The following is a 23,201-nucleotide window of genomic DNA, read 5'->3' on the forward strand; positions in this document are numbered from 1 at the left end:
ATAAAAGGAAATCCTAAATTCTCAATAACTTAGTATGTAGCTCATTATGCAGTGACCTGGTGTTGAATAATCTTCAGAAAAAGTTATGTGAAATGCAAAGTAATTAGATTTCTTCCGCATAAAAATAAATATAAAAAGAACGCATGACATGTTTGTGAAAGTTTAAGGGCTTCAGAAAGAAGATGATACATTGACACAAATTTGTTCTATTGAACATCAAAATTACAAAACATTTAAGAAAACCTTAACATGTGCACATATGACTCTTGAATCTGTTCATCAGCACACATAATTGATAGAGGAAATAAATCTTCTTGGAATCTAGTCTTCAAATTGATGAAACATCTGAGTGATCCAAGTGGAAAAACTCACAAATTAGGATTTCATTATCAAAATATATCAACAATACAAAGGTAATAGTGAGTGCAAGAGGAGGACTCAAAATGCAACATACATTTCTTTTTAAAATTTCTTTTAAATTTATATAATCACTTCACATCCTGATCATAGCTCCCTCCCTCTTCTCCTGCTGGCCACTCCTTCCTAGCCTGTCTCCCCTCTCCTTTTCCTCAGAAAAGGGTAGTTCCCCAACTAACCCACCTCAGCACATCAAGTTGCATCAGGACTGAGCTCCTTCTCAACCACTGAGGCCAGGCAAGGCAGCCCAGTTAGGGCAAAGTGATTGAAAGCAGACAACAGAGTCCCTGTCATAGATATCACCTGCTCACCTTAGTAGGGAACCCACATGAAGATCAAATTGCCCATAAATTACATATTTATAGGGGGACTAGTTCCAGTCCATGCATTCCCTTTGACTGGTGTTTATATCTCTGTACTCCCTCATGGGTCTAGATTAGTTGACTACGTTAGACTTCCTGCAGCATTCTTGTCTCCTCTAGGTCCTACTATACTCCCCCCATCCTTCACAGAACTCCCCAAAACCTGCCTAACTCTTGGCTTTGAGATTGTGGTGCCTCTCAAGAATGGTTAAGCTAGGATCTTGTCTATAAACGTATTATTAATGGTGTCAGGGGTTAGTTCTTTCCCATGGGGTGGGTCATTTCATTGGTTGGTCATTTCTTCCGTCTCTATCTTTATCTCTGCACATCTTTTATGTAGGATACATTTTGGTTTGAAGGTTTTGTAGGTGGATTGGTGTTCCCCTCCTACTACTATAGGTCCTGCCTGGCTAGATAATAACTTCCTGAGTCCGTGTACCACCATGCTAGTAGTCTTAGGTAGAGACATCCCCATATTCTCTCTGTAGCCTACCCTGTTACATGTTTCCAGTTTGTCTCAGTGAGTGACATATATTTCAACATTAAAGAGAGAATGGCTGCTGAGCCCCATAAGCCCAAGCCTAAAATGATCACCTAAAGAAGTAATAGCCCATGGTACAAAATGCCAAATTCTAATTTTATACGTGAGTGTTCAGATGGCGAAGAGCCATCAGCCTTCAAAGACATTATTTAACAAACACAGGAGCTAGGTTTTAAATAAGATTTTTCTTCCTTCCATATGTTTTGTCCCTGATGTGATCAAGTGAGTTTATTTCTGGCCTTAATAATATGAAGTAACACTTGGGGGCAAAGATGATGCCCAAGAGGGATGTACTGGAAGCCAAGATAGAGAAGACTTCCATAGCCACCATGACCTTCCCTTTGGTGCTGTGGTAGACAGGGAGGAAGGTGACCCAGACACTGCAGAACACCAGCATGCTGAAAGCCAGGAACTTGGCTTCATTGAATGTGTCAGGCAGATTTCTGGACAAGAAAGCCATGAGGTAACTCCCTAGGGCCAGGGCTCCTAGGTATCCCAGGATGCAGTGGAAGGCAATAGCTGATCCCTTGTTGCAAATGATGATGATGTGTTTATGTTCTGAGTGAGCATCTTTATCAATGAAGGGAGGAGAGGTTGCCAGCCAGATTCCACAAAGAACAAGTTGTATCAGGGTGCAGATAGGAACAATGAAGTTAGGGGCACCTGAGATCAGCAACCATCTCCAAACTCTTCCTGGAGCAGTGATCTTGAAGGCCATAACTACAGTGATAGTTTTGGCCAACACAGCAGAAAGAGCCACACTGAAGAGGAGTCCAAAAATGTTTTGCTGGAGGACACAGGTTGCTGTGGTAGGATGGCCGATGAAGAGGAAGGGACAGAGAAAACAGAGGGTCAGAGTGATGAGAAGTACGTAACTGAGATCTCGGTTATTGGCCTTGACAATGGGAGTTTCTCTGTGCTTCAGAAACACCCCAAGAACAACAGCTGTGAGTGAGGAGAAGGTCAGGGATATGAAGCTGAATGTCTTCCCCAAGGGGTCATCATAGGATAGAAATGTCACAGTTTTCTCTAGGCAGTGGCTCCTCTCTGTGTTTGCATAGTGAGTTTCTGGACATTTCATACACTGATCCATATCTGGAAGAAATGCAGGCGATCACAAGCATAGTCTTAGGTTTCTGCTTTTATTCTAAGCAGCTTCCAAGCCCCAACATATTGTACTACCTCGCTTTGTTTCCAATACAAATATAAAAGCACTTTCAGATAATAATTCCAAACTCAGTTTCCCTTCTACTTAATGCAGATACAAATTAAACAGACCCAATGCTTCTTTTTCCTGTTATTATTATTCACACAGTATCCTTGCTTTTAGTGACCCTGTTGTATCTGTTTTTAGAAGTCATTAAAGCACTGGCATGCATTACCTCTTTATTAATACATCTCTATTCATCAGAGGGCAAGGGGCTTCAGTGCAATAGAGAGGATGCCCTGTGACATCCTAATCTTATAATGATGTTTTCCTATATGTATCCCACACATGTACCTACATTCAAGAAATCCATGGTGTTCTCTAAGTTTCCCCATTCTATGAAGGAACCTGGGTGAATTGGTATTCTGAAATTTTGGAGCCTTGAAATGTTTCATCAGTGACACAGTTATCAAAACAACAGCATTGGCATAATTATAGATACAGAAGTACTCATATAGTCTCATGTCTTCATGGAACAATATTTCAACAGTTTTTTTTCCTGGCAGGTTGTCAATTTACTCCTAGATTATGATGTACAGTTATGGCTTCCCCCCCAGATTTTCAATTTATCAATACTATCCATATCTCTATATGCATTTTAATTTTAATATATAGTTAATTCTCTTTATATATCATCCATATTCCCTATATAATACATTATAACTTTAGCCCCCTCAACTTCTTTTAGATCCTCCCCACTTCCATGCTCACCCAATTCTACACCCTTTCTTTCCCTATCTTTAAAAGAGAAACAAACAAAATCCCAACAAACCAAACAAAATAACAATTAAAAAAAGCTCTCTTTCTCACATGTGCACACTTAAATTATAAAAACCACAAAGTTGTAAGCCAAAGTATAAAGAAAAAGTTTAATAAGATCAAAAAAATTGTCAGAGGAACAGGTGCAGGCCACACCAGTCAGAAGAACAAAGACCCCCTGCTACATCAAAGGGCAAACTAGTCACCAGATGCCCAGACCCCAAATTTGACAGAGACTCTCCAACTGGACCAGAGGTGAAGCCAGCTGCCAGAAAATGAGGCCACAAAGACCAGAAGATCAAAGAAGAAATAGGAATCAAGGCACAAAACACCCATCCAATAAAGACAAACTCAGAAAGCAAACTCAGAAATAACCACTCTAAACTCAGATTCCTAAGTGCCAGGGCAAAAACACAATGAACAATAGGCTGGTCAGTATGCCACTGCTAGAGCCCAGCCACCAAGACAGGAATATTTTAGTGCAACTGAAGCACAAGAAAAGGACCTTAAAACCAACTTTACAAAGATGACAGAGGTACTTTAGGAAGAAATGAAAATAATCCTGAAGTCAAAGAAAGAGAAACAAAAAATTGAGGAAATTAATAAATCCCCTGAGGAAAGCCAAGAAAAACAAAGAGGCAAATGAAACTGTTTTAGGCTCGAAAGTGGAAATAGAAGCTGAGGGGATTCTGGAAATAAAAAATATCTAGGTAAGTGAACAGGAACCATAGAAGTAAGCATCACCATTTTTGTTCTAACAAAAATGTCCAGAGATTCTGAGACATTCTGAACACAGCAAAACAAAGAATAATAGAAATAGAAGGAGAAGATTCCCAGTTCAAAATGCAGAAAATACATTTAACAAAATCATAGAAGGAAATATACCTAACCTAAAGAAGGATCTGCTTATAAAGGTACAAGAAGTTTACAACACAAAATAGATTGGACCAGAAAAGAAGCCCCCCATGTCACATAAGAATCAAAACACTAAATGTACAGAGCAAAGAAACAAATATTAAAATAGACAAGGGAAAAAGGACAAGTAACATATGAAGGCAGACCTATTAGAATTACACTCAAGTTCTCAACAGAGATTCTAAAAGCCAGAAAGGCCTAGACAGATGTCTTGCAGATTCTGAATGACCACATATGCCAGGCCAGACATTTGTACCCTCCCAAAATTTCAAGCAGCATAGGCTGAGAAAACAAGATATTTCATGAAAAAGTCTAATGTGAACAATATCTACCTACAAATCCAGTTCTGCAGAAAGTACTAGAAGAAAAGATGTAACCCAAGGAGATTAACCCTATCCATAAAATCACAAGAAATAAATTTTATCCTAGCAAAAGCCAAAGGGAAACACACACACACACACACACACACACACACCCCTGCCACTACCAGCACCATCAAAATCATCAACCAAAGAACAGGAATTAACAATTACAGGTCACTAAAATCTATCAGTATCAATATCAATATCAATATCAATATCAATATCAATATCAATATCAATATCAATGGTCTGGACTTCCAAACAAAAAGACACAGGCTATCAGACTGGATATAAAACAGGATCTATTCTTCTGCATACAATACAAGAAACACACCTCAACATCAAAGATAGACACTATTTCAGAGTAAAGGATAGGAAAAATATTTTTCAAGCAAATGTACCCAAGAAGCAAGCTGGTGTAGTTATCCTAATATCTAACAAAATAGGCTTCAAACCAAATTCAATCAAAGAGATTGAGGACATTTCATACTCATCAGAAGAAAAATCCACCAATATGATATCTCAATTCTGAACATCTATGCCCCAAATGTAAGGGCACCCATTTTTGTAAAAGAAACATTACTAAAGCTGCAACCACACATCTAACCTCACATACACTAATAGTGGAGACTTCAATACTGTGCTCTCACCAATGGACAGGTCATGTAGACAAAAACTAAAGAAAGAAATAATGAAAATAACAGATGTTATGAATCAAATGGACCTAATTGATACCAGAACATTTTACTCAACCATAAAACAATACACTTTTGTCTCAGCACCTTATGGCATTTTCTCGAAAATTGACCATATACTTGGTCACAAAGGGAGTCTCTACAGATACAAGAAAATTGAAATAACTCCCTGTATCCTATCAAACCACCATAGATTAAAGCTTGACTTCAAAAATAACAGAAACCAAAGCAAATCTATAAACTCATGGAATCTGAATAATTCCCTACTGAACAACTATGGGAGCAGTGCAGAAATAAAGAAAAAAGAATAAAAATGAAGATGAATGCATAACATACCCAAACTTATGGGACATAATGAAAGTGGCGTTAAGAGGAAAATTCATAGCACAAATGCTTCATGAAGAAATTGGAGAGTTCTCACACTAGCAACTTAACAGTACACTTGAAAATTCTAGAACAAGAGGAAGCAAATACACATAAGAGTAGATGAAGGAAATAATAAAACTGAGGGCTGAAATCAATAAGCCAGAAACAAAGAGAACAATACAAAGAATCAATGAAACTTGTTGGTTCCTTGAGAAAGTTAAAACGATAGACAAACCCTTAGCCAAACTAGCTAAAACACAAAGGGACAGTATGCAAATCAATGAAAGCAGAAACAAAAAGGGAGAAATAACAATAGACCTTGAAAGGACAATACTCAATTTCACATGGAAAACAGAAATACCAGGAAAGCTACTACAATCCTAAACAATAAAAGAACTTCTGGAGGTATCACCATCCCTGATTTTAAGGCATGCCACAGAAGTTCAGGAATAAAAACATCCATGATATTGGCATAAAAACAGAAATGTTGGTCAGTATTATCCAGTGAGGATCCACACATAAATCCACACACCTATGGACACCTGAGTTTTGTATCAAAGCCAGAAATACACAATGGAAAAAAGAAAGCATCTTCAACAAATGGTGTTGGTCAAACTAGTTGCTTTCACATAGAGGAATGCAAATAGATCCACATGGATCCCTCTGCACAAAACTCAAGTCCGAGTTGATCAAAGACACCAATATAAAATCACATATGGTAGATATAATAGAAAAGAAATTGGCAAGTAGCCTTGAACTCATTAGCATAGGAGATGACTTTTTCAACAGAACACTGATAGCTAGCAATGGAACCAAGACAGAGAATTAATAAGTGGGAACTCATGAAATGAAAAGGTTTCTGTAAGGCAAAGGGCACCATTAAGAGGAGAAAATGGTAGCCTACAGAATGGGAAATTTTTTCACCAACTCTTCACCCAATAGAAGGTTGATATTTAAAATAAGTAAAGAACTTAAACAAGATATCAACAAATGAAATATTCCAATTCAAAGGCAAGGGACAGAGCAAAACAGAGAGTTCTTAAAAATAGGAAGCTCAAATGGTGAGAAACATTTAAAGGAATATTTAACATCCTTAGCCCTCAGGATAGTGCAAATCAAAATGACTTTGAGATTCCATTTTATAGCTGTCAGAATGACTAAGATCAATAACACAAAGGACTGCTCATGTTGGTAAGGATGTGGAGCAAGGGGAACACTCCTCCATGGCTGGTGGGAGTACAAACGTGAACAACCACTATCGAAATCAATATGGCAGTTCCTTAGAAAATTGGAAATTGACCTACATCAAGGCCCAAATATACCACCCTTGGGCATATACCCAAAGGATGCTCCATCCTACCACATGGACACTTGCTCAACTATGTTCACAGTGGCTTTATGCATAATAGTCCAAAATTGCAAATCGTCTACATCCCCTTCAACTGAAGAATGGATTAAGAAAGTGTGGTATATTTACCTAATGGAGTGTTACTCAGATTTTAGGAAAAATGATATTCAAAAATCTCAGTCAAATAGGTGGAACTGAGTGAGGCAACTCAGACTCAGAAAGACAAACATGGTGTGTATTCACTTATAAATGAAATTTATCTGGTAAGCACATGATGATCATACTACAATCCACAGACCCAGAGAGTCTAAGTAACAACAAAGGCTCTAGAGGGATTCAGGATCTCCCTCAGAAAGAGAAATAGAATCAGTTTTGTGGGTGGACTGTGGGTGGATGGAGCTAGGGACAGGAAGGATAAGGTGGAGGAGAGTACATAGGATAAGGACAGAGGGATCGCATGTGGGGAGAGAATAGGCGGGCATTCAAGGAGCTATGTAGAAACCCTGTGAAGTGGACACTTCCTGGAGCCTATGATGGTGACCTTAGAGAGGGCTTGTAGTAATGAGGATATGGAACCTAAAGTGTCCATGTTCTGTATTAGGCTAGGATCCAGGTTTGGAACTAGGACAGTAGCCTAGCCACAAACATTTGGCTTACAACATGTTCTGCCACCAATAGTGGCTCATAGCTCTTAGGAGTGGCCAATCAATGAGGCCAAGACGAGGGAGAGAGAAAGGGGGGAGGAGGGAGGAAGGGAGGGAGGGAGGGAGGGAGGGAGGGAGAGAGAGAGAGAGAGAGAGAGAGAGAGAGAGAGAGAGAGAGAGAGAGAGAAAGAGAGAGAGAGAGAGTTGGTTTACTTTTGATCTACAAGCATAAGGCACAGAGAGAGGAGACGAGGGGCAGTAAATAGAAATGAAGTGGGCTTTTGAAACCTGAAATCCCACCGTTAGTGACAGACCTCTTTCAACAAGACCGCACTTCCTAATTCTTCCCAAACAATTCCACAACTATAGACCAATATTCAGCCAATATGAGCATATGGGGTTCCTTCTCATTCAAACTACCATACATGTCTCTGATCTGCTTTCATGGAATCCAACCATCTGAAAGCGTAAGCGAATCAAATGCTTTTTAAAATACATATACAGGGGGAAGAAGTCCCCCTCAGACACAGTCATAGGGAAAGGGAGTAAGGGGAAAATGGGAGGGAGGGAGGAATGGGAGGATACAAGGGATGGGATGACAATTGAGAGGTAATGTGAATAAATTAAATAAAATATATTAAAAAGATAAATACAATAAGTTTCTTGGTCATGGTGCTTTGTCATAGCTTTAGGAAAGAAACTAAAACAAAATGCATGGTGAAGTGAAGCATATTACCCTGGTGGTCTACAGTGGTTTTCTGTAGGCAGTCACTTGCACAATAGTTCAAGAATACAAAGCAGATATGAATTTCAATGTCAAGAGTGTGTTATTTCAGTGGTATACTGGTAATTTTCTAACAGCTGGAAGGAAGAGGATTAACTCATCTGATGTGAACTGGCTGCAGTTCTCTTACAGATGTTTTCCATTTGCTTAGACAGTGCAGATGATGGACAGGTGGGGATGTTTTCCGCATGACCGACAATTACCTGTCTCATTGGAAATCTCATTCTCTGGGCAAGGAGTGCAGTCAAAGCAGCAGGCAGCCTTGCCCTCCTGGTGGGTTTTCCTGAATCCAGCATGACAGCTCTCACTACATAGAGACTGAGGAATCTGAGGATAAAATGAGTGATAGGGAATGGTAAGATTTTTATGGAATCTTCAACAGAGTGTTTTTGAATGTAGAACCACTAATTTGTTTATGTTAATATCTCTAAATGCAGATAGTTTAATTTGTGTGTGTGTGTGTGTGTGTGTGTGTGTGTGTGTGTGTGTGTGTGTTTTACTACTAGTGTGAGTCATTCACCAGTCCATGTGGTCAATGCTTGACTTTAAAACATTGCTTCCTTGGAAAAATGTTGAAAGATTATAAGGCAAAGTGTAGAAGTAAAAATTTAAGTTCTTGGTATCATGTCTTGTTGTGACTATAAACCTACTGTATCTTGACCCTTGGATACAAAGGAAAATATAGTTTTCTTCGATAGTATTGTTTCATCTTGTCAATTTGATAGATTTTAGAATCACTGTGGAAACCCATCTAAGAGAAGTATTGTGAAAGATCTTTTTTAGATTAAGTTACTTGAGATTTAAAAACCACCTATAAAAGTGGGTGGTCCCACTTTATTGGCCATGGTCCCTGGATGAAGGAAAGTCAGGAATGAATGACAGCAGCAGCATTCAGCACTCTCTGCCCTCTGACTGTTGATGCAATGTGAACAGTTGCCTCTACTCCCTAAACACACCATTTCTTACAGTGAAAGAATATACTCTCAAGCTGTGAGCCAAGAAAAATCTTCCTGTATTGTTTGTTAAGTAGCATTTTTTTGCAACAGCCAAACAAACATGTACACCATGCTCTTCTGTCTTGACAGGTGCCTAGAAACAAAAGGCACTCTGACCATTGACTGAAACTTTCCAAGCTGGGATCAAAAATAAATCTTCCGTTGGATGATCTGTGATAATGATGAAAAAACATACTGTACTTATGATATTAAGGAAATGAGCACATTGGAAATTAAGTGGTTGATCCTGCAAAATAGGTATTAGGACAATTCTCTATATAGGTGGTCATTATATGCCTGTGAATTGGCCCTGTGTGTGAGCAAAGTGGAAACGTATCATTGAGATTTACATTCTGGTCAGAACACTGCAACTCACCTCTGTCAATCCTGTGGCCCACTGTATCATGTGATAAGATAAGGACAATTTCTGTCCCTCTGGAGCATTTGGAGAAAATGTTCCTACTTTCACATTTAGCCTAAGACCTTTTGGGAAATCCCAAAAGTTGAGAATGTCATACTTTGTATGTGATTTTCTTTTCCAATCCAGGACCACATGGTCTCCAGCAGAGTTGATGAGTTGTGTGTTCTTTAGAAAAGGGTGAAGCTAAAAGAGATGCAATGCACTCATTTTACATAACCAACCTCCAGAGAAGGGCAACAGAGGCAGATTCAAGGAACATCTCTTGTTGATTTTAATCCCTGATGTGAAAAGCCCCTTTAAATATAGGTGTAAATCGCATTGAACAAATGATACTCAGGGATAATGCCAGCATCACTCTGCTTCTAATGTGTTTCAATCAATTTCATTAGAAAACTTGGAACCAAGCACTCCTAAGTCACAGATGTCCATGGAGGAAACTTGTACTTTTGTTTAAAATGTAGTCATACCCAATTAAAAATTAAAAAGATTCAGAGTTTTGCTCTGTAAAACTAATGATTTTATGAATGATCATTTACACAAAATAGCACTTAGAAGTGTTCAGGCACATGGTGATAATTATCTGTCTCTTTTCTGTTGTGTGAAATCTCTGGTGGGAGGTAAATGGACTTTTCATATTGAAATTTTTACACTGAAAATACTGTATGACCCTTTGTAATGCAACTATGTATTGGCTGAAAAAATGATGTCTCCTTACACAGTCTCTCTTGCAGATTTTTGACAAAATAATCTGAAATACGTATTGCCTAGTTTGAATGCATTTACAAACCCTTAGAGTGTTGTGCTGCTAAGGCCGCAATACAACTGAATTGACATTACCTGCCAGGGAGAGAATACCATCTCCCTTCCTTTCCCATGAGTTTGAAATTGTACTTGGTTGAGAGTCATCTCATGCAGACTGTGGGCCACGGCATACACAGCATTGTACACATTGTAACTCTCCTCACTCATGGCCATGTCAAACATGTTCCCAGGCAAGAATCCCAAGGAAGCATTAGGCAGACAGTTGTCCACAATTTTACAATCTTTCCTAAAAAGTGAGCAATTGAAAAATGAGTGCCATAATACATGAAGATAAATGTCTTCTGGGTATTTGGAGGGATTGGCTGTCTGGATAAAATCTGTAAAACTAACAATCTCTTCATTATGGTGTGAAAAAATAAGGGCCCCATGCAATGAATCTACCATGAAATATGTATCAAATCTTGAACCATCCCAGTGTGAGTTCAGGACCCAGACTTTCCATGTAAGTAACTTCTGTTTTATATTTACTATTAAGCTTAACAGAGAGTCAGAGTCCCCATAAATAATAATCACATTTGCTGAGGATTCCAGGATTTGAACCTGATTTTTCCAGGGTTTGGTCAGAAATGAACCCCTGCTGACTAGGATCATTTCCACAAATGCTATGCAGATTTCATTTTTATCCATTTCTCTTCTCAAATCTGATAAAGTCTGGGCACCTTTGTGATCATCTATGATGAAAAGCCCCACCCAGATCCAGTGGAAATGAAGCATCAAAGATACAATGCCGAGTGTCAGAGATGTGTCCTTGGGGGCCACCTGGTACAGAGAAGAAAACTGTCTTTGTTCACTCAGGATGCTATCAAAAGGCCCAAAAGTAAGCTGTAGAGAAAAACACAATAAAAAACAAGTATAGAGTCATAAAATTAAACTTAATTCTATAGCAATGGTTTAAAGCCTCTTGGGCAATCAAACTTTGGGGTCAAATCTGCACTCCCATAGATTTTTCCAGAAAAGCACAGAAAATATTTAGAGGTTCAACAGTGTGCTGTGTCTACTCTATCTTTTCCCTTCTCTCTATTCTAAGCTACAGAGACAAAGATGTATCATCAACTATCTGCATAAGTTTCCTATCAATGAAGAGTGACTTAAGTTTCCCTCTTTTCCCTCACAGCCACCTAAAATGTAGTCGAGTAGAGCTGCCACCATATTGTCCCCCATAAATTCCTCTCACCTGTGGAAATCTGTAGAGACTTAGCAGTGTACCTATGTGTTCAGATATTTCCCATGATGGTCCTGTAAGCACAGCAGCTGAATTGCTCTCTCTTGCATACCTGTAGTTAGGAACGGCATGACCAGACCCTGAAAGTGAGCCAAAAAGATGGGCCAGAGTGTTTCTTTGACCATGTGGGATATTTAGAACCTCAAACCCCAGGGATGTGTTAGGTAAAAGATAGGGGTTGCTGTTGATCTCCTCAATGGCAAACATCATGGCCAAAATACATTGGTAGTTCCTCAACTTAAACCTGGAAGAAGGTAGAACAATATTTAGGAGGAAGACTCACACCACATAACATTTGTACAAGTTTAGTGCAATGGCTTTTATAGTTTAAATGATTCTGTTTCCAAAAATCCATGTTTAAGTATCTCTCCAGTATTTGCTGGAATTAGAATAGGAGTGATATTTATTTTTCTACTTTTAATTGAAAATAATCTAAAAAACAAATTTATTTACTTATTTATTCACTTTACTTCCTTTTTGTAGCCCTTTCCTTCTTCTCAGTACCACACTCTTTCCCTTTCTCTCTATCCTCCCTTCCCTACTCCTTAGAAAAGAAGAGACCCTTTATCCTCCCACCCCAGCTCATCACGTTCCATTAGGACTGACATGATCATTCCCCTGTGGCCTGGCAAGGCAGCCCCACTGGGTTGAGTGACCAAAAAGCAGACAACTGAGCCCAGGTTAGATATAGCACACGTTCCACTTAGTAGGGGCCTCACATGAAGCTTGAGCTCCTCATCAGCTTCACCTGTCTATGCCTGGTCTTTGGTTGGTACTTCAGGCTCTACAAGCCCCTCTGGGCCCTGGTTAATTGGCTTGGTTGATCTTGTTGTGGAACTCCTGCCACATCCAGGTTTTCTATCCTCCCCAGTTTTCCATAAGACTTCCTATGCTTTGCCCATGTTTGGTTGTGAGTCTTCACATCTGTTTGGTTCTGCTACTGGGTGTAGCCTCTCAGAGGACACTATGCTATGCTCCTGTCTGCAGAGTATCACTAATGGTGCCAAGGGCTGGCTCTTCCTGGTTTCCGGTGGCTGGCTAGGTTTCAGCCTTATCCCTTTGGGCAGTTTAGTCCCTCCCGTGAGCGTGAGAGCCCTGCTGGGCTGGGGGAGCTGGTTAGGCTTCTGCCTGAAGCATTCATATTGGTTCAGTTCCACCCAACTGTTCAGGAACAGTCCCCTGGGGGCAGCTGGCTAGGTTTTTTTCTCGATCCATTAAGAAAATGCCACCTGAGATCAATCAACCCGAGATTACAGCTATAGAGCTGTATCTGGAGAAACATGTCCACAGATGCCTGGGCCCCATATAGAGGAGTCCCTCCATGGACCTTAGATGATCTAAGGTCAGTTCTATCCCAGATCCACACACTTGGCTCCCTCTTGGCTAGCAGACACTGACACTGTTTCTGTATGGCCCACAGAGCATTCAGAGAGGGGGAGAGAAGGACCACAGGTATGGCACTCTAGGTTGTGCTGGGCTTTGGACGTTGTGCCCATGTGATTGCTAGCTTCTGGGCAGTATGATGTCAGATCCACCTGTTCTTAAGTTTTCCCCAGGCCAGCAGCTTCAGACTCTGGTGTATCACTGCTTACAGTTCAGTCCCAGATACCAAGTCTGTGATATAGAGCACAGCTGCAGATCACAGGCAGGTACGAGTCCAGATTCTGGGGACTGGGAACCTATTCTCCGTGGGCCAGTTGGATGGCCCAAGGCTGGACCCACTGTGCAGATCCCTCTCCCCTAGGGCTCTCCTGGTCTTGGGGTTTGTTTCTCCCAGCTGTCCCTAATCTCTATCCTGCAGATCAGATACCATGCATGTTTGGTGACACCATCTTCAGCATGTATTCTGATCTAGTTACTCACTCATTTAATAGTCATTAGGGAAGAAAATAACTTCCACTCTTTAACAGCCAAGTCTACACACACATGGAGGAATATTATGACTTTTATGAGAAAAAACATAATATTCATAAATATTCATTTCATTAGGGTAGTATTTTGTAAATAGTTAGTTGATTTGGGTGTCAAAGTTCATTCCCATATTGACATACTTTTAATGATTCATAAAAATGCAATGTTATTTTCTCCTTTTTAGCAATTCATAAGAATACAATGTTATTTTCTCCGTTTTGGTAGGATATGTGGAAAGGGAGATGAATAACATCTTTTTCTCTTTTATTAATTTATTCAGATTATATTTAAATTGTTATCCCATCACTTGTATCCTCCCATTCCTAGCTCCCTCCTACTTTCACCCTATTCCTCTCCTCTAGGTCTATGACCGAGGGGGACTTCCTCCCCCACTATATGGTCATAGGCTATCAAGTCTCATCTTGATAGCCTGCCTATTCTTTCTCTGAGTGCCACCAGGTCTCCCCACCAAGGGGAAGTGGTCAAATATGGGGCATCAGATTCCATGTCAGAGTCAGTCCTTGCTCTCCACACAACTGTGGAGAATGTCCTGTCCATTGACTAGATCAGAGTAGGGGTTTGATGTTTATTGCTTGTATTGTCCTTGGTTGGTTTGATCAGACTACCCAACCCTGGGGGCAGATCCACCCATCATGATGTTCCTCTTGTCAGTTTCTAGGTCCCTCTGGATCATTCTATTTCCCCATTCGCCTATATTTCTCTTACTGAGAGTCCCAATAGGATGCCCTCACATCTATCCCAATGTTTTGGTAAGTGACGACTTTCATGGGACATCCCTTTTGTGCTAGTGTCCAATTATAAGTGAGTACATACCATACGAGTCTTTCTGCTTCTGGGGTAAATCACTCAGTATGATCATTTCTAGTTCTATTGATTTGTCCACAGCATTTCGTTAATACCTGAGTCGTATTCCATAGTGTAAATGTACCACAGTTTCTTTAACTATTCTTTAACTGAGGGACATTTAGGTTGTTTCCAGATTCTGGCTATTATGAATAAGGCTGCTGTAAATATGGTTGGGCATCCTTGTTTTGTGACCTTACTGAAGATACTAGAAGGAAATTTCAAACCTAAAGTGAAAAGCTAAAACCAAAATTACGTGGGAAATAGATAACTACACTGTCACAAAAACATAACCACACAAACACTCTATTGCAAACAATGTCAAAAACAAGGGACTCAACACTCACAGGTCCTTAATATCCCTCAACATCAATGGTGTCAATTCTCCAATAAAAAGGTAAAGACTAACTGAATGGATTCATAAACAAGACCCAACATTTTTCTGCATTCAAGAAATGCACCTCAGTCACAGGGATACACATTACCTCAGGGCTGGAAAAGATATTCCAAGCAAATGGACAGAAGCAGCAAACTGCTGTAGCCATTTTAATATCTAATAAAATAGACTTCCAACCAAAATGAATCAAAAGAGATGAAGATAGCCACTTCATACTCATCACAGGTAACCTCAACCAAGAGGACCTCACAATTCTAAACATCAATGCCCCCAATTCAAGGGCATCCACATTTGTAAAAGAACTATTAACAAAGCTTAAACCACACATCGATCCCCACACATTAATAGTGGGAGACTTCAACACCCCACTTTCACCAAAGAATAGGTCAGCAAAACAGAAACTAAACTGAGAAATAAGGACACTAACCAATGTCATGAATCAAATGGATATAACAGATATATACAGAATTTTTCACCTAAACACAAGATTATACGTTCTTTTCAGAACCCCATGGACCCTTCTCCAAAATTGATCATATAGTAGGTCACAAAGCAAGCCTCAACAGATTCAAAGAGATTGAAATAATATTTTGTATACTGTCAGATTATCATGGCCTAATCCTGGACTTCAAGAAGACCAGAAATACCAAAAAGCCTACACATACACATGGAAACTAAACAACTCTTTACTTAATGACACCTGGGCCAGAGAAGAAATTAAGGACTTCCTGAAATTCAACAAAAAATAAAAGAACAACATACCCAAATCTGTGGGACACATTGAAAGCAGTGAAAGAGGGAAATTCATAGCACTAAGTACCTTTATAAAGAAATTGGAAACATCCCATGTAAGCAACTTAAGAACACATCTGGAAGTTCTAGAAAAAAAAAGCAGAAACCCCCAAGAGGAGTAGACGTCTGCAAATAATCAAACTCAGGGTTGAAATCAATAAATTACAACAAAAAGAACAATTCTAAGAATCAACAAAACCGGGAGCTGGTTCTTTGAGAAAATCAACAAGATAGACAAACTGTTAGTCAAACTAACTAAAAGGCAGAGAGACACTATCCAAATCAACAAAATCAGAAATGAAAAGGGAGACATAACAACATACACTGAAGAAATACAAAGAATCATAAGATCCTACTTTAAAGGCATATATGCCACAAAATTTGAAAATCTAAGTGAAATGGACAATTTTCTTGATCAATTCCACTTGCAAAATTTGAATCAAGATCAGATAAACAAATTAAATAGTCCTATTTCTCCTGCAGATATAGAAGCAGTTGTTAATAGTCTCCCAACCAAAAAAAGCCCAGGGCCAGATGGTTTCAGTGAAGAATTCTAGCAGACCTTTAAGGTAGAGCTAATACCGATACTCTTCAAGCTACTCCAAAAGATAGAAATGAGTGGAACATTACCAAATTCATTCTATGAGGACACAGTCACATTGATACCTAAAATGCACAGAGACCCAACATAAAAAGAGATTTCTGAACAATTTCTCTAATGAACATTGATGCAAAAATACTCAATAAAATACCTGCACACCGAATACAAGAACATATCAAAGATATAATTCACCATGACCATGTAGGCTTCATTTCAGGTATCCAAGGAAATGTAAATAAAGGTAAGCAGGCTAGAGAGAGTAAGACACAAGGAACATACCTCAACATAATAAAGGCAACTTATAGCAAGCCAGTAGCCAACTTCAAATTAAATAGAGAGCAATGTAAAGAAATTCCACTATAATCAGGTTCAAGTCAAATCTGTCTGTTCTCTCTCTATCCAGTCAATATAGTACTTGAAGTTTTAGCTAGAGCAATAAGACACTGAAAGTGATCAAGCAGATTTAATTTGAAATAAAGAATTCAAAGTATCTCCATTTGCATCTGATATGATAATATACATGGGTGAAGGCCAGAGCCCTAGCAGGGAACTCCTACAGCCACTAAACACCTTCAGTGAAGTGGATGGATACAAAATAAGTAAAAATAGCAGTCCTTCGGAGATGCCTGGTGGCACTCAGAGGAAAGATAAGAGGTCACCAAGGAGAGACTTGATACCGTATGAGCATATTCAGGGGGAGGAGGTCCCCCTCAGACACAGACTTAGGGGAGGGGAGGGGAGTAGGGGGGAAGTGGGAGGAAGGGAGGAATGGGAGGATACATGGGATGGGCTAACAACTGAGATGTAATATGTATAAATTAATAAAAATGTATTTAAAAAAAACAAAACAAAAAAAAAAAAAGAAAAAAAAAGCAGTCCTTGTTTGTACAAAGGACAAGTGGACTGAGAAAGAAATTGGGGAAACACTCCCTTCACAGTATACTCAAATAATATAAAATAACTTGGTGCTACTACCAAAACAAGTGAAAGACCTGTATGTCAAGATCTTCAAGTTACTGAAGAAAATACTGAAGAAGATATCAGAAGATGGAAAAAGATATTCCATGCTGATAGACTGTAAGATTAACAGTAAAATTGGCCATCCTACCAAATATAATCTATAGATTCAATGCAATCCCCATCAAAATTCCAACCCAATGAAAATTCTTCTCAGACATCAAAAGAACAAAACTCAGTGTTATATGAAAAAGATAAACTCAGGAGAGCTATTCTAGTCCCAATAGCTATTTTGGAGCTATCACCATTCTGATTTCAAGCGGTACTACAGAGCAATAGCAATCAAACTTGCATGGTATTGGCACAAAAACAGACATGTTGAACAATGTAAGTGAATTGAACACCGAGACATAAATCCACACACCTATGGACACCTGATTTTTGAATAAGAACCCAGAAATATACAATGAAAAAATCATCTTCAACAAATGGTGTTGGTCTGACTAGATGTCTGCATGTAGAAGAATGCAAATAGATCCATATTTATTATCCTGAGCAAAACTCAAGTCCAAATGGTTCAAAGCTCTCAAGACAAAACCAGATACAGACGTTAACAGAAGAGAAATTGGAGAGTAGCCTTGGATGTATTAGCAGAGGAGATGGCTTCCTGAACAGAACTTGGGTGGGCCAGCTCTGGCTCTAAGGCCAACAATCGATAAATGGAACTCATGAAACTGAAAGGTTTCTGTAAGGCAAAGGAAATTGTCAATACAGGAAAAGATTTTTGCCAACTCCTCATCTGATAGAGGGCTAATATCCAAAATATATAAAGAACTCAAGAATCTAGACATCAGCAGACAAAATATTCCAGTTAAAATAAAGGGGCACAGAGATAAATGGAGAATACTCAAAATAGGAAACTCAAATGGCTGAGAAGCACTTAAAGGAAGGTTTAACATCCTTAGCCCTCAGGATAACACAAATCAAAATGACTTTGAGATTCCATCAAATGCCTGTCAGAAGGACTAAGGTTAATAATGCAAGTGACTGCTCATGTCATTAAGGATGTGGAGCAAGGGGAACACTCCTCCATTGCTGGTGGGAGTGCAAACTTGTACAGCCACTTTGGGTACCAATGTGGCAGTTCCCTAGAAAACTGGGAATTGAAGTACCTCAGACCCAACTGTACCACTCTTGGGCATATATTCAAAGGATCCTCCATCCTGTCACAAGGACACTTGCTCTACTATGTTCATAGCAGCTTTATTCATAATATCCAGGAACTGCAAACAATGTAGATGTCTCTCAACTGAAGAATGGGTAAAGAATATGTTTTATATTTATACAGTGGAGTATTATTCAGCTTTTAGAAAAAGGACATTATGGAATTTTCAGGCAAATAGATGGACCTAGAAAAAAGTCATCCCAAATGAGGGAACTCAGACCCAGAAAGACATACATGATATGTATTCATATATAAATGGATATCAATTGTTAAGTAAATGATAATTATGCTACAACCCAAAGACCCAAAATGGCTAAATAACAAGGAGGCCTCTAAAGTGGAATGCATGGATGTCCCTGGGAAGGGGAAATAGAATAGGTTTTATGGATGGATTGTGGATGGTGGGGATGAGAATAGGAGTCGTCAGGCATATGTGGAGGATGGGAGGAAGGGGGAGAATATGTGGAGAGATGCCTGGAATTGGGGGGCATTTGGGGAGCGATGTGGAAACAGTGCAATAGAAGCTTCCAGGATTCTACAAATGTGATCCTAGTGAGGGTTTCTAGTAAATGAGGACATGGAGCCTGAACCGTCCATCTTCTGTAACCAGGCAAACATTCCAGTGTTAGGACCGGGACACCAATGACATAAAACCTTCCACCTACAATATATCCTGCCTGAAAACTGTGCAGAGGCTATGGAGAAGCAGAACTTGGGCAACCAATGACTGGTCTGATTTGAGGCCCACACCAGGAGAGGGAACCCATGCTGGACACTGCCTGGATGACCAGGAAACAGAGGCTTGATAGCTTAGAGACATAGGCAGAAAAAAATCAATAAACTGAATCCTAATGATATTCTGCTATACCCACTGATTAGTGTTGAGCCCAGTCATCATCACAGAGGCCTCTGATGGCAGCTGTTGGGAGCAGATGCATAGACCCACAGCCAAACATTAGGTGTACAGAGAGCCCAATTTGGAGATCTCCATTGGGTCACTCCTCTTGGAGATCTGGGAACTACATGGAAGAAGGGGAGGAAGAATTTTTGGAGACAGAGGGGTTAAGAACACCAGGAGAACACAGTCCACAGCATCAAATAAGCAGGGCTCACAGGGGCTCACAGAGATTAAAGCAGCAATGGCTGAGTGTATATTGGTCTGCACTAGGTCCTTTGCATATGTTATGGGTTTTTGGCTCATGCTTTTGTGGGACTACTAATGGTGGGAGTGGGGGTATCTCTGACTCTTTCATCTGCTCTTAGGACCCCTTTTCTCCTACTGGGTTGCCTTACCCACCCTTGATATGAGTAATTGTGCCTAGTCCTGTTGTATCTTGCCATGTAGTGTTTGGTTGATAATCCTGAGAAGCCTGCTTTTTTCTGAAGGAAAGTGGAGGTGTGGATTGGATGGAGAAGAAATTGGAGTAGCGATGGTAGAAGTGGAGGGATGGAAAGCTGAGTTCAATATATTGAAAATAATAAAAATAAGAAAAACTAATCTAAGAAGGCATAGCTATCTTAAGTTATAGCAAAATAAACCAGGTGTGGTGGCACATGCCTGTAGTCCTAGTACTCGGAAAGGCAGAGGCAAGTGGATCTCTGTGATTTCAAGGCCAGCCTGGTCTATAAAGCAAATCCATAACAGCCAAGGCTACACAGAGAAAACCTGTCTTAAAAGATCCCCTAGCTCCCCAAAAGTGATGCAACAAAATCAACATCAAACAGAACCTACCCAGCAGAGCTGGCTAAGTGTGCTTTATACTCACTAAAGGAAAAACAGGGCATGACAATCCTAATCACATTCATGTCAAACACGGGATCATCCAACTTCACCATTGAAACAATACTAGATTTAAAAGCACAGATCAAGTCCAGCACAGAGATAGTTTGTGATTTTATCACCCCTCTTTCAGCAATAGACCTCTAATACAGGAAACAAATGAATTAAAGGAAATTCTGAAGTGAAATGACATCATTAGTCTGTTCTATCACTACATTTAACGCACCTTGTGGTCTTGTGAATCTCTAGGTAGAAAACATGTGTACAGAAAGTATTGTTTGTCTACTATATACTCAGCTGTTTTCAATGACCCCCCACATAGAACAATACTTTAAAGGTATCTTCAAAATATAAGTATTTTGTTTCTATGATGTTCTAAAGATTGAGAATTTTTGAAACACAAAATATATTAGTTTCAAAGATTTTTTTTACACTTCTAGAGACAAGATGAAGTAAATAAAGACTCCTTTATGTTTCTACACACTACACACACAGCAATGCAAAACTTAACAGGACAATGGTTGTTCATCTCACTGTGAGCACACAGGCTTAGAGCTTGACATTTTGTCCTCCTGGACGCCAAGACAGAAACACACTGTGGGCAACTCAAGAGTGGTTTATACTGGGTGGTGGTGGCGCACACCTTTAATGTCAGCACTCAGGAGGCAGAGGCAGGTGGATCGCTGTGAGTTTGAGGTCAGCCTGGTCTACAAAGTGAGTCCAGGACAGCCAAGGCTACACAGAGAGACCCTGTCTCAAACAACAAAAACAAACAAACAAACAAACAAACCAAAATGAAATTCTGTGCCTCAGAAATTCTCCCATTAAAGGCATGCACCACCATGATGCCCAGCAAGACATTTGGGTTTGGTAGCACAGGGTTTGTTATAAGATGTACAATTAATAGGATTAAAGTTGAAAAGAAGGGTATGTTAATGTAATCAATCATTGCACAATCCACAAAGGATGAATTATCATCTTCTACCTCACAAACAGATATTGATGTCATGATCATAAATGAATGTGTACAAATATTACTGATAGTATTACTGATATGGCAATGCAAAACTTAAAGTAAGTAGTGCAAATATTTTTTGTACAAAACTGAAAAGAGGTGCCATTTTTGAAAATATGGCTTTGAAAAAAATATGGCTTTGATAACTGATAAATATACCTTGTACAACTAAAAGTTTATGTTATTTTATATATTCAGCATGAACTATAATAAATATTTACAACAAATATCGCATCATAAATTGTTTTCAAATAACCAATAAACAGACACTATGTCCTTTAATTTGAAAAATAGTGAAAAATGGTGGCTAGACAGATGGCTCATCGGTTAAGAGCACTGACTACTCTTCCAGAGGTCCTGAGTTCAGTTCCCAGCAGCCACATGGTGGCTCACAACCATCTATAATGTGATTGGATTCTCTTTTTTTGGCTTGCTAGTGTACATGTAGCCAGAACTCTGATTACTAATAATAAATAATTAAATCTTTAAAAAACAACGAATAATGGAAAAATACACACAGAAAAAGAAAAAATATTAAAATCTCACCTTTTATATTCTTTTAATACAAAAATAATTTCGTTATTAATATACAAATAGACACATAATTGGTAAAATGACTAAGTCAGTCCTATTTTTAAGTTAACTTGAAGGAAAATCACTCTCCTACACAGGGAGAGAAGTGCCTGTCATTATTATTTTGCAAGGAAGTTAACCACCATGCATAAAGATCCTATAGTGCGGATACATGTGCTCTTGTAAATTAATCTGCTTTAATCAGAAGGTAGACATAGTTTGCATATTCTGAGCCTATCAAATATTCACTTACCGTCTTCGTATTTTGACAACAAGAAAGTAAAATCCAATTAGAAAATTAGACAACACAAAATTAATGTCAGAGAATATAATGTTAGATGTACTACTTCTTATGATATTTTACATTTATGGTAATTAAGATAAATATACTTATGAAGTTATAATTAGAATCTGAGGAAATTTAACCGATGAAAGAACAGTTCCTCTTTCAAATTACAGGTAATGTCTCTTACATTTGTGTGAAAAACTTTATCAAAAGTGTGAAATCATTTGTGAGCCTTGAAGAGTATAATATCCTTGAATGTGTCCCACTTTCTACAAAAAGTATGATTTGAAATGTGTTGCCTTAATCAGATATGTTAATTGTTGATTGCTTTTATAATGTTAACTATTTTAGCTTCATCTCTAACTTCATAAGTTATTAAGTCACACTTGCACAGCACTCTCTTCCTGTACATATTAGACAAGCCAGCCCCAGAGAGATCATGTCATTACAAGTGTGATCTTAGCAGACACGGGGATGCTGCTGTACACCCTGAAGAGGGACTCAGGCTGATGCACAGCGGTTCCTGGGCTGTTGGAAAGGAGAGGAGGTGAGGGACAAGGACAGTATCTGCTGTGAAGCAGACCAGTCTCCTTAGCATACAAGGTGCAAATGTCTGGTAGACCAAACAGCTTTGCAATCTTATCTAAAGTAAGCAATGATCCCTGAGGCCAGTAGACTATTTTATCTGGATACCAAATTTTAAATTTCCCGTGCTGCCTTTGTAGGTCCATTTTAGACTAAACCTGTTACAATATCCTTAATGTCAAATGACATTCTAACTGGAACATTTTTCCTCTTCCACTTCTGAACTGATTACTTACTCCACAGCCACTTTTCAGCAGACACAGTAACACCACACTGACAGTGATCCATTCCCCCTCCTATGCTTATTTTAGGTGACTTTCCATCCATTGTTTCCAACCTAATGCCAGGATGTGCA

At 39.2% G+C, this 23,201-nt stretch overlaps 1 protein-coding gene across 1 annotated transcript in view; it reads right to left on the reverse strand.

Annotated features, from left to right (window-relative positions):
• Positions 1-1,492: 1,492 nt before the first annotated feature.
• Positions 1,493-23,201, reverse strand: part of LOC311591122 (vomeronasal type-2 receptor 116-like) — a gene marked incomplete at both ends in the record, with an annotated part of 40,131 nt that continues 18,422 nt past the window's right edge. The window contains 5 exons of the mRNA XM_084770490.1: positions 1,493-2,415; positions 8,604-8,727; positions 9,772-9,999; positions 10,654-11,460; positions 11,813-12,104. Of these exons, the coding sequence (XP_084626616.1) occupies positions 1,493-2,415; positions 8,604-8,727; positions 9,772-9,999; positions 10,654-11,460; positions 11,813-12,104 (2,374 nt within the window). The remainder of the gene's footprint in view (positions 2,416-8,603; positions 8,728-9,771; positions 10,000-10,653; positions 11,461-11,812; positions 12,105-23,201) is intronic.

Source organism: Acomys minous (assembly GCF_964271855.1).
Source record: "Acomys minous genome assembly, chromosome: 20".
Classification (NCBI taxonomy): Eukaryota; Metazoa; Chordata; class Mammalia; order Rodentia; family Muridae; genus Acomys; species Acomys minous.